The sequence below is a fragment of the Rhinolophus sinicus genome, chromosome 15, assembly GCF_057876585.1.
Source record: "Rhinolophus sinicus isolate RSI-liver-muscle chromosome 15, RSI-T2T, whole genome shotgun sequence".
In the NCBI taxonomy this organism is placed as follows: Eukaryota; Metazoa; Chordata; class Mammalia; order Chiroptera; family Rhinolophidae; genus Rhinolophus; species Rhinolophus sinicus.
The window spans coordinates 25,731,889-25,744,146 of NC_142515.1; the positions used below are offsets into that span (position 1 = coordinate 25,731,889).

Here is a 12,258-nt window from a genome sequence, read left to right on the forward strand (position 1 = left end):
TGGGAACCAGGGACTGCCCTCCACCAGCCACCCCCCCACACCAGGTCTTTAAAATGGGGGAGAGGGGGCTTTGCAGTCAGACCACAGTTTGAAGTTCAGCATTGCCACTTAACAACAGCTGTGCGACCTTAGGCAAATGACTTGCCGCTCTGTGCCCCGATTTCTCTGTGCAAAATGAAGAATCCATCTGCTTGACACGACTATGGAGAGTACTAAATGAGCTAATGTGGGTGAAGCACCTGGCAGGGTTGATCAGACGTCCCTCTTTATCCTGGGATACAAAGGAAGACCGTGGTCAGAAATTATATAGGGAGACACGGGAGGCTGCGTTCATTCTTTTTTAAAACGTCTTTTCCCTGAACTAGTTCTTTCTTCCCCTGGGGCCATCACTGCTTTCCTGGTTTTCCATTGACCAAGTCTTGTACAGCATTTTATACTTAATGTCACAGCTGCCTGCTGGGCTATGGCTCATGAGGACCTGAGGTGGTCATGCCCTGTAGTTCCCTTGATGATGAGGAGGGGAGGGGAGGAGGATGGTGATGGGATGAAGGTGAGCATGAGGGTGAAGATGGTGATAAGGACGAGGATGGCATTATTATTTATCAAACTTACGTGCCAGGGATTGTTCTAAGTACTTTACTTACATTACCTAATTCAATCCTCACAACAATTTGACAAACAGGTGGCCATTCTCATTGTTCCATTTTACAGATAAGAAAAAGACAAGTTCATGCCTTGCCCACCGTCATCCCAGGCCAGGGATGTTGCTGGCTACCTCCCCAGCCTTGCTGTTGGGCAGTAATTTCTTTGCCTTATGAATGAGATTGAAGGCTGAGCCTCCGCCCTGCCACACACACTTGCTCACCCTTCTCTTTGCTACCAATACCAGGCCGCTGGAGTTGGGCAGCCCCTGGGCAAGGGGGCACTGAGGACAGTGATCCTTAGGAAGAGCCCTTTATGGCTCAAACTCACCCTCCCAGTGGCTCCATGTTGCCCTCTGGGTCTAGAGCTGGGTGGGGAAGGGATAAGGGGATGGTGCATTGAGTACCATCTGCTTGGACACCACTGCCCTCCAGCAGAGCCTTCTCCTTTTTTGTGTCTGATGACTCCTCCCTCTCTGCCCCTTATTCTTCCTCCTACATCCAAATGTGGCTGCTCCCTGGGACTCAGTCTGTGGCCCGGGTTTTCCTTCTACCCCAGCTCCAGTCTCACTGCTCTGTAAGCTGCCATCCCTCATGGCCACTGACCTCTTCGAAAATACCTTCTCGGCCACCTTATGACCACCTCAAATGCAAACTGTCTGAAGTCGAGCTCTTGTTCCCACCCCCAGCTGGCCCAACGTCCCAGCTTCCATCGCTGTCCCCACATTGGGGACCACTCCCTTGCTCTGAGCCGCCACACCCAGCCAGTCCCTCCTGCCCTTCCTGCACCCAGCACTTCCGCCCCACTCCCATGGTTGGCACCGTGGACCAAGCATGAGCTACTACAAAAGTGGCCGCCCCACTTTATTTTCTTCCTTGTAGCCTACCCCTCACTCCACTGCCAGGATGATCTTCTGGAAACCATGTCTTCCCCAGAGCAGACACCACCAGTGACCCTCTGCCCTCAGTCCTGGAAATTGTGGATCTCTGCTGCTCCACCTGTACAAAGCCTCCTCTTTAGGCAAACTCAGTGCCCCTCTGTGCCTTTGTCTATGCCCCTGCCTGCCAAGAACACCAAACCCTCCTCTATGCCTGGCTAAGTCGAACAGTGCAAGGCTCAGAAGCACAGGCTTTGGAATCAGAAAGTCCTGGGTTTGAATTGTTCTCCACCATTTACTAGCTCTGTGACCTTGGGCAATTAACTTAACCTCTCTGCTCCATTTCTCCATCTGTAAAATGAGGTTACACCATCTCTCAGGATGGCTGTGGGGTTTAGTCAAGATGATGGTGTAAAAGGGAATGCTTCATAGAAAGCCTAGCCATACTAAGTGCTCTGTAAAACAGTCATTGCTATTGTTACTCTGACCCTTCACATCCCCATTCAGGTGCCTCCTCCCTCATGAAGCCCTCCCTGATCACTGTGGCCTCTTCCATCCTGAGTTCACAGCAGCTCTGCCATGTGCTGTCCTGTCCTGCCCTAAGGGGCTCTGCTACCTGTGGGATCTTAGGCAAGTTCCCTCGTCTCTTGGGCCTGAGGTCCTTCAATCTGAAATTGGGCATGAAAATAGTGCCCATTTTGTGGGGTGGGGGCGAGGGTTAATGAGTGGATACATGTGCAGTGCCTGGCACATAGAAAGTGCTGTAGAAATGTTAAGCAGTATTAGTTTCACTCCACTCCTATGGCATCTCCTCTGCCTACTTCCCGTGCTATCAAATGGACAGTAAGTGGCCTGAGCGAGGGATCAAGACGCCTACGTCCCTGTGCCCCCCACCCACAGCATCTGGTACCGGCAGCGCCTGGCGGGCACCTGAGCCTCACCCACTGGGCCTTCCCTGGCAGTTCCACTGGACTATGAGGCCTTTAAGACTCGTAATGCCAAGATGCCAAAATCAGGGTGGGAATGGGGGTCCCTAAACGTGCCTCTCTCAGGGGGGCTATGACCTCCAGCGCCCCCTGCCCGCCCTTGAACACCCTCCTATTTCTCCCAGACCTCTGCCCTGCCAGCATCTCCCTCCCGCAAACAGCAGCCTGTCCTCTCCTGAGCAGCTGCCCTCCACCCCCCACTTGGTGAGGTGCCCCAGGGCAGAGTGCTGCTACAACGAGCCAGAGGCAGGACTAGGTGCTAACATGAGCCGGGGGCCAGTGCGGGGTGTTTATTGCCAGTGCCATCGACCCACACAGCTCGCTGTTTATCTGTCTTCCTGACACACCTAATTACCCAGGTTGCAGCGGCCAGAGCATTTGCTCTTCCTAAATCACAGGCTCCCATCCCTCCTGTCGCCCAGGCCTCGGGCCTCTGCCTGCAGAAGGGCTGCCATTGATTTTGCCGTTCCCATTTATGATCTACAAGGCTCCGCATCGCTGCCGCACATTTTACCTTAATTAGTTTATTCTTCTGGGCGCCCTCGGTCAGCTCGGAAGCCGGGAGGCTGGAACAAGGGAAGAGGCTAACATCACTGAACACCCTAACCCTCTGGCCACCAAACCCAGAGCCTGGCCCGACATCAACACCCTAGGACAGCAATTTGCTAAGAACAGCACTCATTCCACAGGATGCTAATAGGTAAGCTGCAAAAAGGGGTTCTGTGGCCAAGTTCGCTTGGGAAAAGCTGGATTAAATAAAATTAAGCAGGTAATTTATTGCAGGACTTTTCAAAGGTTTGATAGACTGATGTCCGTTGTGAAACTCCAAGAGGGGAACGGGAGGTGATGTGTTTCCTAAACTCCAATGACCATGAAGTCTTTTCTCCAGGCAGCTCACAGATACCAGGATTCCACAAAGCACCCTTTGGGAAATGTTATCTTGGGTGGGCAGGAGAGATTGAAGGTGATGAGACAAACAGAGGGGGATAGAGTCACCCTGGGCCTGTTTCCTCCTCTTGCCAACCTGACGGCAGTCTGAGCAATTTCTGCCACTGAATGCGGAAGTGCCCATCAGAGCTCTGCAGAGCCCCAGCTGCCGGCCGCTGCTCTCTCACCTGGCCAGGCTTTGGTGGAGTTGAACCCTGGTATTTCAGAGAGGCCTAGACTAGCTGGAAGGACAGTCTAAAGGGGCCCTGATTTGACAGAGAAGGGCAAGCGTCTAGCCTTGGTAAAGGCTAGAGACCTGGAAGCCGGCAGGGCTATTTGGAGACCCCCTAGGCCTCAGCAAGTGATACCCAGGCTGCCATTGCCTCGGATACAGCCATGAGGATGGCAGTCTGGGCCCACAGTCCCTTTCCACGGTCCTGAAATCCAAAACGCTCTGAAAGCCTCAAGTGCTTTTTGTAAGTTTGTGGGAAAATGAATTGATAGCAAAACCTGTCCTGAGGTGACATGAGCTATTTATAGGCTTTACTTGTCCACTTAGTGTGAATATTCATATATTTCACTGCAGAAATATTAATGTGTTTAATTACAGGGTGCCACCCCAGTCCCTGCTGGGGGTGTTATGTAATGAATGGTGTGTGCACGGCACTACCTTTCTGAACCATAAAAGAAAAATCTAAATTTCTAAATGCATCTGGTCCCCAGGGATTACGACGAGGGGCTGTAGTGACTGGGTTGTGGAGCTGTGGGGAGTAATTCAGGCTGTCTGACCTGGGGCCAGGCTGCAGTGTGATTTCCTCTGTAATTCCCACAGCGACACTGTCAGGGAGGAGGCACAGCTGCTACCCCCCACTGTCCCATGAGGAAACCAAGGCCTAAGAGAATAAGGAACCGGCCCAAGCCCCTGAGCTGCCAGAGTCAGAGCAGCACCCGTGCTTGTCTGGAACCAGCTCCTTAGTTGCCCTGGTGGGCATCCGTCCCAAGCCATAGTGACCCTGTGCAGACCCCAGCTGTGGCTGCTCAGCCTGAGCCTCTACCTGCACAAATACCGGCCGGTCTCCTGGATCTGCTTCCTGCTCTGCTCAGGAAGGACCCTTTCCTTCCCCTGGACAGGGCCTCTGTGCCTCCGGGAGGGTCAGGCAGGGCAGGATGGCTCTGCTCCAGTGCCAGCTCCCTGGTGTCTGGCAAGCATCCCTGACACCAACTCCAGACCCCACAGATGATGCACCAGCCCCCATGGGGTCCCTGTGGTCTTCAGAGGTTGTCATGTGAGGCCAGAGAGCAAACCCTTGTGTCCTCTCCTGGGCAGCGCCACCGGAGGGATCTGTTACACACTGCCGTCACCTATACATGCTCACACTCACACACTTCCTCATTCTTATACACCTGCTTTCACACATTCACCCATTCTCACTCACATATTCATTCTCACACACTCATTCATTCATTCATTCGTTCATTCATTCATTCCCACACTGACTCTCACCAAACCCCTGCAGTGCAGAGCTGGTGTACGTAAAGGACCATACGCGCATCTCATCTATGAAATGGGAATAATTATACCCAAATGGGAATGATGATAGTAGCTAACACTTTGGGGGGTGAGGGGGCGTTGTGGTAAGCCTTTCGTGCCTTTCATGAGCATCATCTCATGTGTCCCTCACGGTGAACCTGACTGTGGTTGTTCTTGCCATCCCCACTTACACAAAGAAAATTGAGGCTCAGAGGTGCTAAGCAACTTGCCCAAAGTCACAACTAGATCCTAAAAGTTGAATCCCGGTGGAACCCAGACTGAGCCTCGGGCTCGTGTCCTCTAAACCCAGAGGTCTAAAGCACTGCACCCCTCCTTCCGGCTAAGCCCATTGCCTCTCCCCTGGGCCCGCGAGACAGTGAAGTCCAGGGACTCCGTCCCCAAGTCCATTCTTCCCCAAGCTCACCGTCCCCGATTCCATCAGTTGTCCCTCTCCTATGTTTCCTGTGCGAGTCCTTGAGGATAGAACGTGATCGCTCCTAAAATACGAATGCTCAGGTCTCACATTGACAAGAAATCAACTAAGAGTGAGGGCAGAGGGGAGAGCTCTGCCTTAGTGGTCTCATAAGGGCCTGAGCTCCACCACTGGTAGTTCTTCCCCATGTCCCCAGAACAAAGCTGCTTGGCCATGAATGAGCTTCAGGAAGCCGAGATCTCCTGCAGTGACACAGGGCATGTTATGTGGTACAGACTCCCTGAGCTCAGCCTCCATCCTATCTCACCGAGTCATTATATCAAAGAAGTGGAGACCACTACCCTCTAGGGCTCCCCGGACCTGAGAGCAGGGACCTCCCAGGTCTGCCTGAGCTCTGACACTAGTGCCACCTGGTCCCTTGGGGGTGGAGGTGACAGACCAGTCAGAGCTCAACTTCCAGCCCCTTTCCTCACTCAGGACTGAGAGACCCATGCAGCTTCTTCCAAGGCCTTAAATCAGGTCCTGCACTCCAGCAGAGAATGTAGGGTGCAGCGACTAGAGAGACAGACATTCTGGGTTGAGGCTGGGTGCCAAAGCATTGCCAATCCCAGGATGTCCCTGATGATGTTGTGGAGCACAGTGAAGGATGTGAAATCCAGCTGTTATGGGTCATCTCAGACACACAGAAGCAGTAACGCTTCTTCCATAGCTTCTGAGGCCCGGGATGACCATTTGCATAAGCCTGAGTCTCTTCTCTCAATTGAAAATAACTGAGTGCCCCCCCCAAACAGAGGAGTCTTGCCTGCTTGAGCGAGTACTGCAAGGAGTGCTCACCTTGAGCAGAGAGATGATCCATCTACCTGCGGCCCCAACCACCTGTGGCAGGTGCCCTGAGACATACCTGCACCCTGATCCACCATCCACCAGCCTCTCTTTCCTCCTCTCTCCAGGGGTGGCCACATACACGGACAAGTTGTTCAAGTTCCGCAATAGCCGGTGGGAAGACATCCTGAACGATGAGGTGAACGTGGCCCGTGGCGTGGCCAGCCTCTTTGCCGGGCGCTCTGTGGCCTGTGTGGACAGGACGGTGAGTTCAGGGGTGCATGGAGGGGTAAAGTGGGGGTCACTCAGCGATGTGAGAGCCAGAGGGGAGCCAACAGGCATATGGCTCCAGACAGAGTGTGGCTTGCGAGGGCAGAGCCCAAGGCTGCACCATCTGGGCAGCTCCCACAGTGTCTTGCACATAGTAGGTTCTAAATACTAACAACCAAGACTTGCAGGATGAGCTACAATATACTTTCACATCCTTTCTCCCATGAGGCCCTCCCAGTAACTAATGAGGAAACTGGCCAGGTGCTGCCATCATTGTGTCCACTGGATACAGGAGGCACCAAAGCCCAGTGAGTTGCCTAAGGACCCACATGGGTGGGTGGTGTGGCCAGGATATGAATCAGAATCTTCTAGCTCTAAACATTGTGAATGAACCATTTATTCAACTAATATTTTTAAGTGCCTGCTATGTGCCAGGTAACCCCTGTAAATATTTATGGAATAAATGAAGGCACGACAAAGGGGCTCCTGGGGGGCGAGAGGGGGGTTACCTGAATGTTCAAGTACTTTAGGTAATCAGCAGCTCCATCAATGCTTCCCTGCCCTGCTGTCCACCCTACAAGAAGGGTGGGGAAGCAGGTGGAGAAAAAAGGCCAAATGGGAGGAAGAGAAGGAGCAGCTGCAGCCATCTGCCCTGTGGGGCGGCCCCGCCTGAGGTTTCGTCTTGGCAGCCCCAGCCAGAGCCCGAGGCTTGCTGTAGAGGTGATTTATCCTCCTGTCACCTGTTCCCCTGCCGCCCCCTCCTTGGCTTTACAAAACAGTCATCACTAAATCAGGGACCCAGCTGCTGCCCAGCTTTCACAGGAGTGTCTCTGGCCCCCATTCTAGGGGCAGGGGCATGGGAGCCGGCTCATTTCTGGATTGGGATGGCACCGAGGGGATTGGGGATTCAGCGTGAACCTTCATAGCAGGGGTCTCTGGGCCTTGGGAGAAGGCAGGTGCCAGGTATAAATATTTATTTCTTAACAAGCTGGTACTGAGAAGCCAAGCTGGGCTGTGAAGCCACATTTAGCCTTGACCTGAATCTGTGCCACCTGGACTCCTGCCTGGTGGGAGGGAAGGGGGAGGCAGCTCTGTGAGCAGCCCTGCAAAGTGGGGAGAATCTAAGAGGTGCCAGGCCTGGCCACTGCTGGGGGCCTCTCCCCGGCCTCCTCCTGGCTCCCTGTCTCAGGCATTCAGGACCAAGGCTTCCCACCCTCAGCTAAGGTGGGAACCTTCTCAGAGCTGGTGGGAGGGCCTGGAGGTTAATCACAGAGAGATGCACTCTCTGTCCTCACAAGGTCATCTGCACACCCACACATTTAACCACAGGACAAAGACACCATGTGAAATGAAATGCAAAAAAGAAAAAGAAAAAAAGCGGCATTGGCACGCAGCACAGCAGCTTGCTCAGTCCCAGACTCAGTCGTCTGCCACCAGCAGAGGGGTTGCTTCCTGGTGGGCTACCACCTTGGCAGTCGCTGGGGCCTAAGAACTGGGGAAGAGATGTGCAGGGAGAGACCAAGGCCGGCCTGGGAGTTGAGAGCTAGGAATGCAGCATGACGTAGGAAAACACAAGAACAATCAGAGTAGCTAACCCTAATTAAAGTGGTTTACATGCATCATCTCACTGAATCCTCTTAATACACCCATGAGGAAGATGCCCTCATGATCCCCATCTTATAGATGTGGAAACTAAGCCTTGGAGCAATTAAGCAATTTGATGTTGGTCACATAGTCAGTGGCAGGCAAAGCCAAGAATTGAACCCTGCCTGCCTGAAAATGAATCAAATACCTTTTTACGCCTCTGCTACCAATGACTCTGGGTGAACCTGTGTCAGACACAAGTTTCTAACCACAACTGTTTCTACAGGGTTCACCCTGCTCCCTCCTCAGCCCTTCCGCCCCTACCTGGGGACTTTTAGCCTACCTGATCAATGGTTCTCAAAGTGTGGTGGTCCACAAGCAGCATTGTTAGAAATGCAAATTCTCAGGCTCCACCCTCCAGACCTACCCAATCAGGACCCCTGGGGGTGGGGGCCAGCCATCTGGGTTTCAACTAGCCCTACAGATAATTGATACAGGTTCAAGTTTGAGGACCATCACACCTGATAAATATCTCAGCCCCCAACACCTGCCGTCCTCTCCCTCTCCCTTTCCAGCCCTCATTTGTTCTGTGCCCCAAACCTGGACCACTGCCTGCCCTTCATCTTCAGCTGCCTCATCACTCACTCACCTTTCTGGATCCAACTCAAAGCCAATCTCTTACAAGAAGCGTTCCCTGATCGATAATGATTATGCCTCATGTTTATATAGCATTTTTATCTTTCAAAGACCTTTCACATGCATTGTCTCATTTCATCTTCTCAACAACCCTGCCAGGAAGCAAGGGGAATATGATCCCCATTTCACACGTGAGGAGATGCAGTTGAAGAGATTGAAGGGGGTGAGGAATTCGCCCGAGGACAAGGCTGCAGTTAGGGGCGTGGACTAGGCCCCAAACCAGTGGTTCTCAAAGTGTGGGTCCTGGACCAACAGCCTCAACTTAACCTAGGAACCTGTTAGAAATGCAAATTCTCAGGGCCCACTCCAGACGTCCTGAATCAGTAAGAAACGCTGGGGATGGGACCCCCATCTACATTTTGTATAGCTAATCCTCCACATGGTAGGCTAAATGGTGAGCCCCGCTTTGCTGGACCCAAAGCTGGAGAAACATTTCCCTGCTCCTGGAATCATCTCTCCCTCCCAGAATTATTGTGGTTGAGTTCATATGTGAATTTCTGCAGTCTTCTATAACTGTCACACACCTCTGTTTGTCAACTTATTCGCCCCAATACATGGAAGCAAGGAACGAGGTATAAGTGAATTTTATAACTATCCTAATTTCTAGCAGAGTGCATTTCAGTTTAGTTAGGCTTGAACTGCCTATTTGTTGGGGAGATTGCTGACAGCTGGTAGGGTCAGGAACAGTTACAGTGATGGCGCACTTTCCCCTTTGGCCCCATTCATTCACTCTTCATTCCATCATTCCACACACGTATGCCGAGCTCCTTGTTGGGCAGAACCTTTCAAAATTCTCTTGCATTTTACATTCCAGCAACATTGAACGAGCTGTTTGTGCTTTCCCTACATACATCATTCTCTGTCTCATCTCTGCCTGGAAGGTTCTTTCCCCTCCACTTCACCTGGCTGAGACTCCTCTTAGAAAACCTTTTCTGAACTTCCCATGGCTAGGTGCCCTTCTTCTGTGATAGCAGCCCCTCTCCTGTGCACCCCGGAAATCCAGTGCATACCCTCTCAATCATACATACAATTGTATGATTGCGGACGTGTCTGCATCTCCCAGGACACCCTGAGCTTATTCACTGGCCTCACCCACCAGACAGACCCAAATGGCTCTTAACCAGCCTCCCCGAAGAAAACGGTCCCCCAAAAGGAATAAAGTCAGTGACCAGTAAGGTGGAACAGGGTTCTGCTCATGGGGCCACCGGGTAAGAAACAGAAGCAAGCAAGAGGGTTGAAAAGAGGGGGTGACAGAGGATACTCTTACTGTCCTGAACTCAACTATTTCTCTGAGCAATGTTTTGTGTTTATGGCTTGCCTTTAAACTCGACTATAGGCAATGCAAGAATGACGATTTTGTCTTAAGTACATTTATAGCAGAGCAACTTGCACATAGTTAGAGCTCACGAAATTTCTACTCTGATTAATTGGAGGGAAATGATGAGAAGGGTGAGAGGAAAGCTAGAAAACTGATTCAGGAACTGTGTGGATCTCTTGGGGAAAGGAGGCATCCATTGAAGAAATAACACCATTATAATGACAGGCAGAAAAGAATCTTGCATCAGTAGTGTTTCGGACCCCAGAGGAGGAGGCCCACAGCAAGGAGCTGGTGCCCACTGTTTCTCCCGGATGCTAAGAAAATATATATATTTGAGACAGTTTTATAAAGGCAGAAGCAGTGTAATATTTCTTTCTGATAATGTGGAGAAAACAAAGGACTAGAAGAGGGAAGGAGGAACCCTGCATATCTGAGCCTCTCCTGCTACCAAAATAAAGGAATGAAGAAGCCTGAGGTGGGGAGGGGGGAGAGAGGGCTCCGGAATTTGCTTGTCATCTTGGCTGAAGTGAGCTTGAATGGGAGAGAGAGAGACTGAGAATAATGGGAACTGGTAGATCAATCAATCAGCAAATATTTATTGAGCAGCTACCCTGGCTGGCAGCTGGAGAGAGCTCAGCTGGAGGGAGGCACATTAGAAAATTGTCTATAAAAAGGTGGTTGTGGGGGAGAGGGAGGGATGTGTTCTTCTGGAACAGGAGAGAAAGAGAAGGAGGGTGGCTTTGTTGTGGGACTCCAGGGGGTGTCGTGCACTTTGTAGCCTCTGTGAAAAGCACTTCTGGAGTCGTGCCGTGCGGAGCCCTCAAGGCCGTGCACACCATACCCGGGGAGAAGAACCCATGACAGAGCTATGGTCCTTCGAGAAGAGCGGGAGAGCCACTTTCTGGGGGAAAGACCTCGATGAGCCCAGATGGGCCTGCTCACCCACCCTCCTTCCCTTCCTCCTCAGGGCTCTGGACGCTACTCTATCTACATCGCCAATTATGCCTATGGTAATGTGGGCCCCGATGCCCTCATTGAAATGGACCCTGAGGCCAGTGACCCCTCCCAGGGCATTCTGGCACTCAGAGACGTGGCTGCTGAAGCTGGGGTCAGCAAGTACACAGGTATGCAGCGTGACATGGAAGTCTGGGAGCTGGAGGGGCTGGGGGCTGGACCTGGGAGCCAGGCCCTGCGATGCTGAGTCTAGTTCATCCAAGACCACAGGGGAGGATGGGTTTGTGTCCCTGGGGAGGGAGGATGAAAGCTTTATTCCATCCCACTGACAACAGAAGTCTCCTCCAATACTACCTCTGCAAGGGTTGATGAGATAACTGGCAAATGTGGGTTTTGGGGAGCCCCGTGGGGGACATCAGACACAGGGTACGAATACCATAATATCCTTTCCGTGGAACCTCTTGCCCCATTCCCTGCGGTGACCCAAATGATGGTTGAACAGGTTCTGTAGGAGAAAACTGACAAGTCATAAAGGCCAAGATTTAAAACATCCTTTAGTGCCAAACAGCAGATGAAATTATTTAACTTACACATAAGCGGCCAGGAATTGAGTGCTGGCCTAATTCCTGGGTCCCCTAAGCTTCAACTGGGTCCCGTCTCGGATAACTGAGCTCAAAGAATTGTGTTCTTGTTCCAAAACCTCTCCGGCACTATTTTTGAAGGCAGGCTCCCCCCCGCATCTTTCTGGACGGAGGACCTATTGTCAGAGTCTCTGACAGGGAGATCTTTCTAGGGAAGGCTATTTTTCTAATTCCAGCACGGCTGCTGACTAAACTCTGATAATCTGCCAATAGACTGCTGATGGCAGAGCAATCCAGTTCCTGTTCTGAGTGCCAAAAATCAGGAAGCCAGAGCTGTGCACGACAACTTCCCACATGAACTTCAACCTCACTTACACCGAATCCACCCTCTGGACGTAGACATTCTCTCGTTGACTGACCTTCCTGATATATCCATCCCAGTTTGCACTGTAGACTTCCAAAGTGGCAGACTGCCTGAATCCAAGTCCTGGGGCTGGGAGAATACTTGAGAGGGCCATCCCTTTGCTTCCAGACACCTGGCTGGTGGCGTAATCTCAACGTCCTACCCCGAGAGGGCTGTCACAGCCTCCCTTGAGTTGACGATGCCTTTTCTAGCCAACTTTCCACCTCCACCAAA

General features: G+C 51.9%; 1 protein-coding gene across 6 annotated transcripts in view; it reads left to right on the forward strand.

Moving 5' to 3' along the window:
• CRTAC1 (cartilage acidic protein 1) overlaps positions 1 to 12,258 on the forward strand; it is a 152,066-nt gene that overhangs the window by 86,208 nt on the left and 53,600 nt on the right. For all 6 annotated transcript variants that reach the window (XM_074339248.2, XM_088791909.1, XM_074339250.2 and 3 more), the window contains exons 4-5: positions 6,347 to 6,483; positions 11,054 to 11,210. In XM_074339248.2, coding sequence (XP_074195349.1) covers positions 6,347 to 6,483; positions 11,054 to 11,210 — 294 coding nt within the window. The remainder of the gene's footprint in view (positions 1 to 6,346; positions 6,484 to 11,053; positions 11,211 to 12,258) is intronic.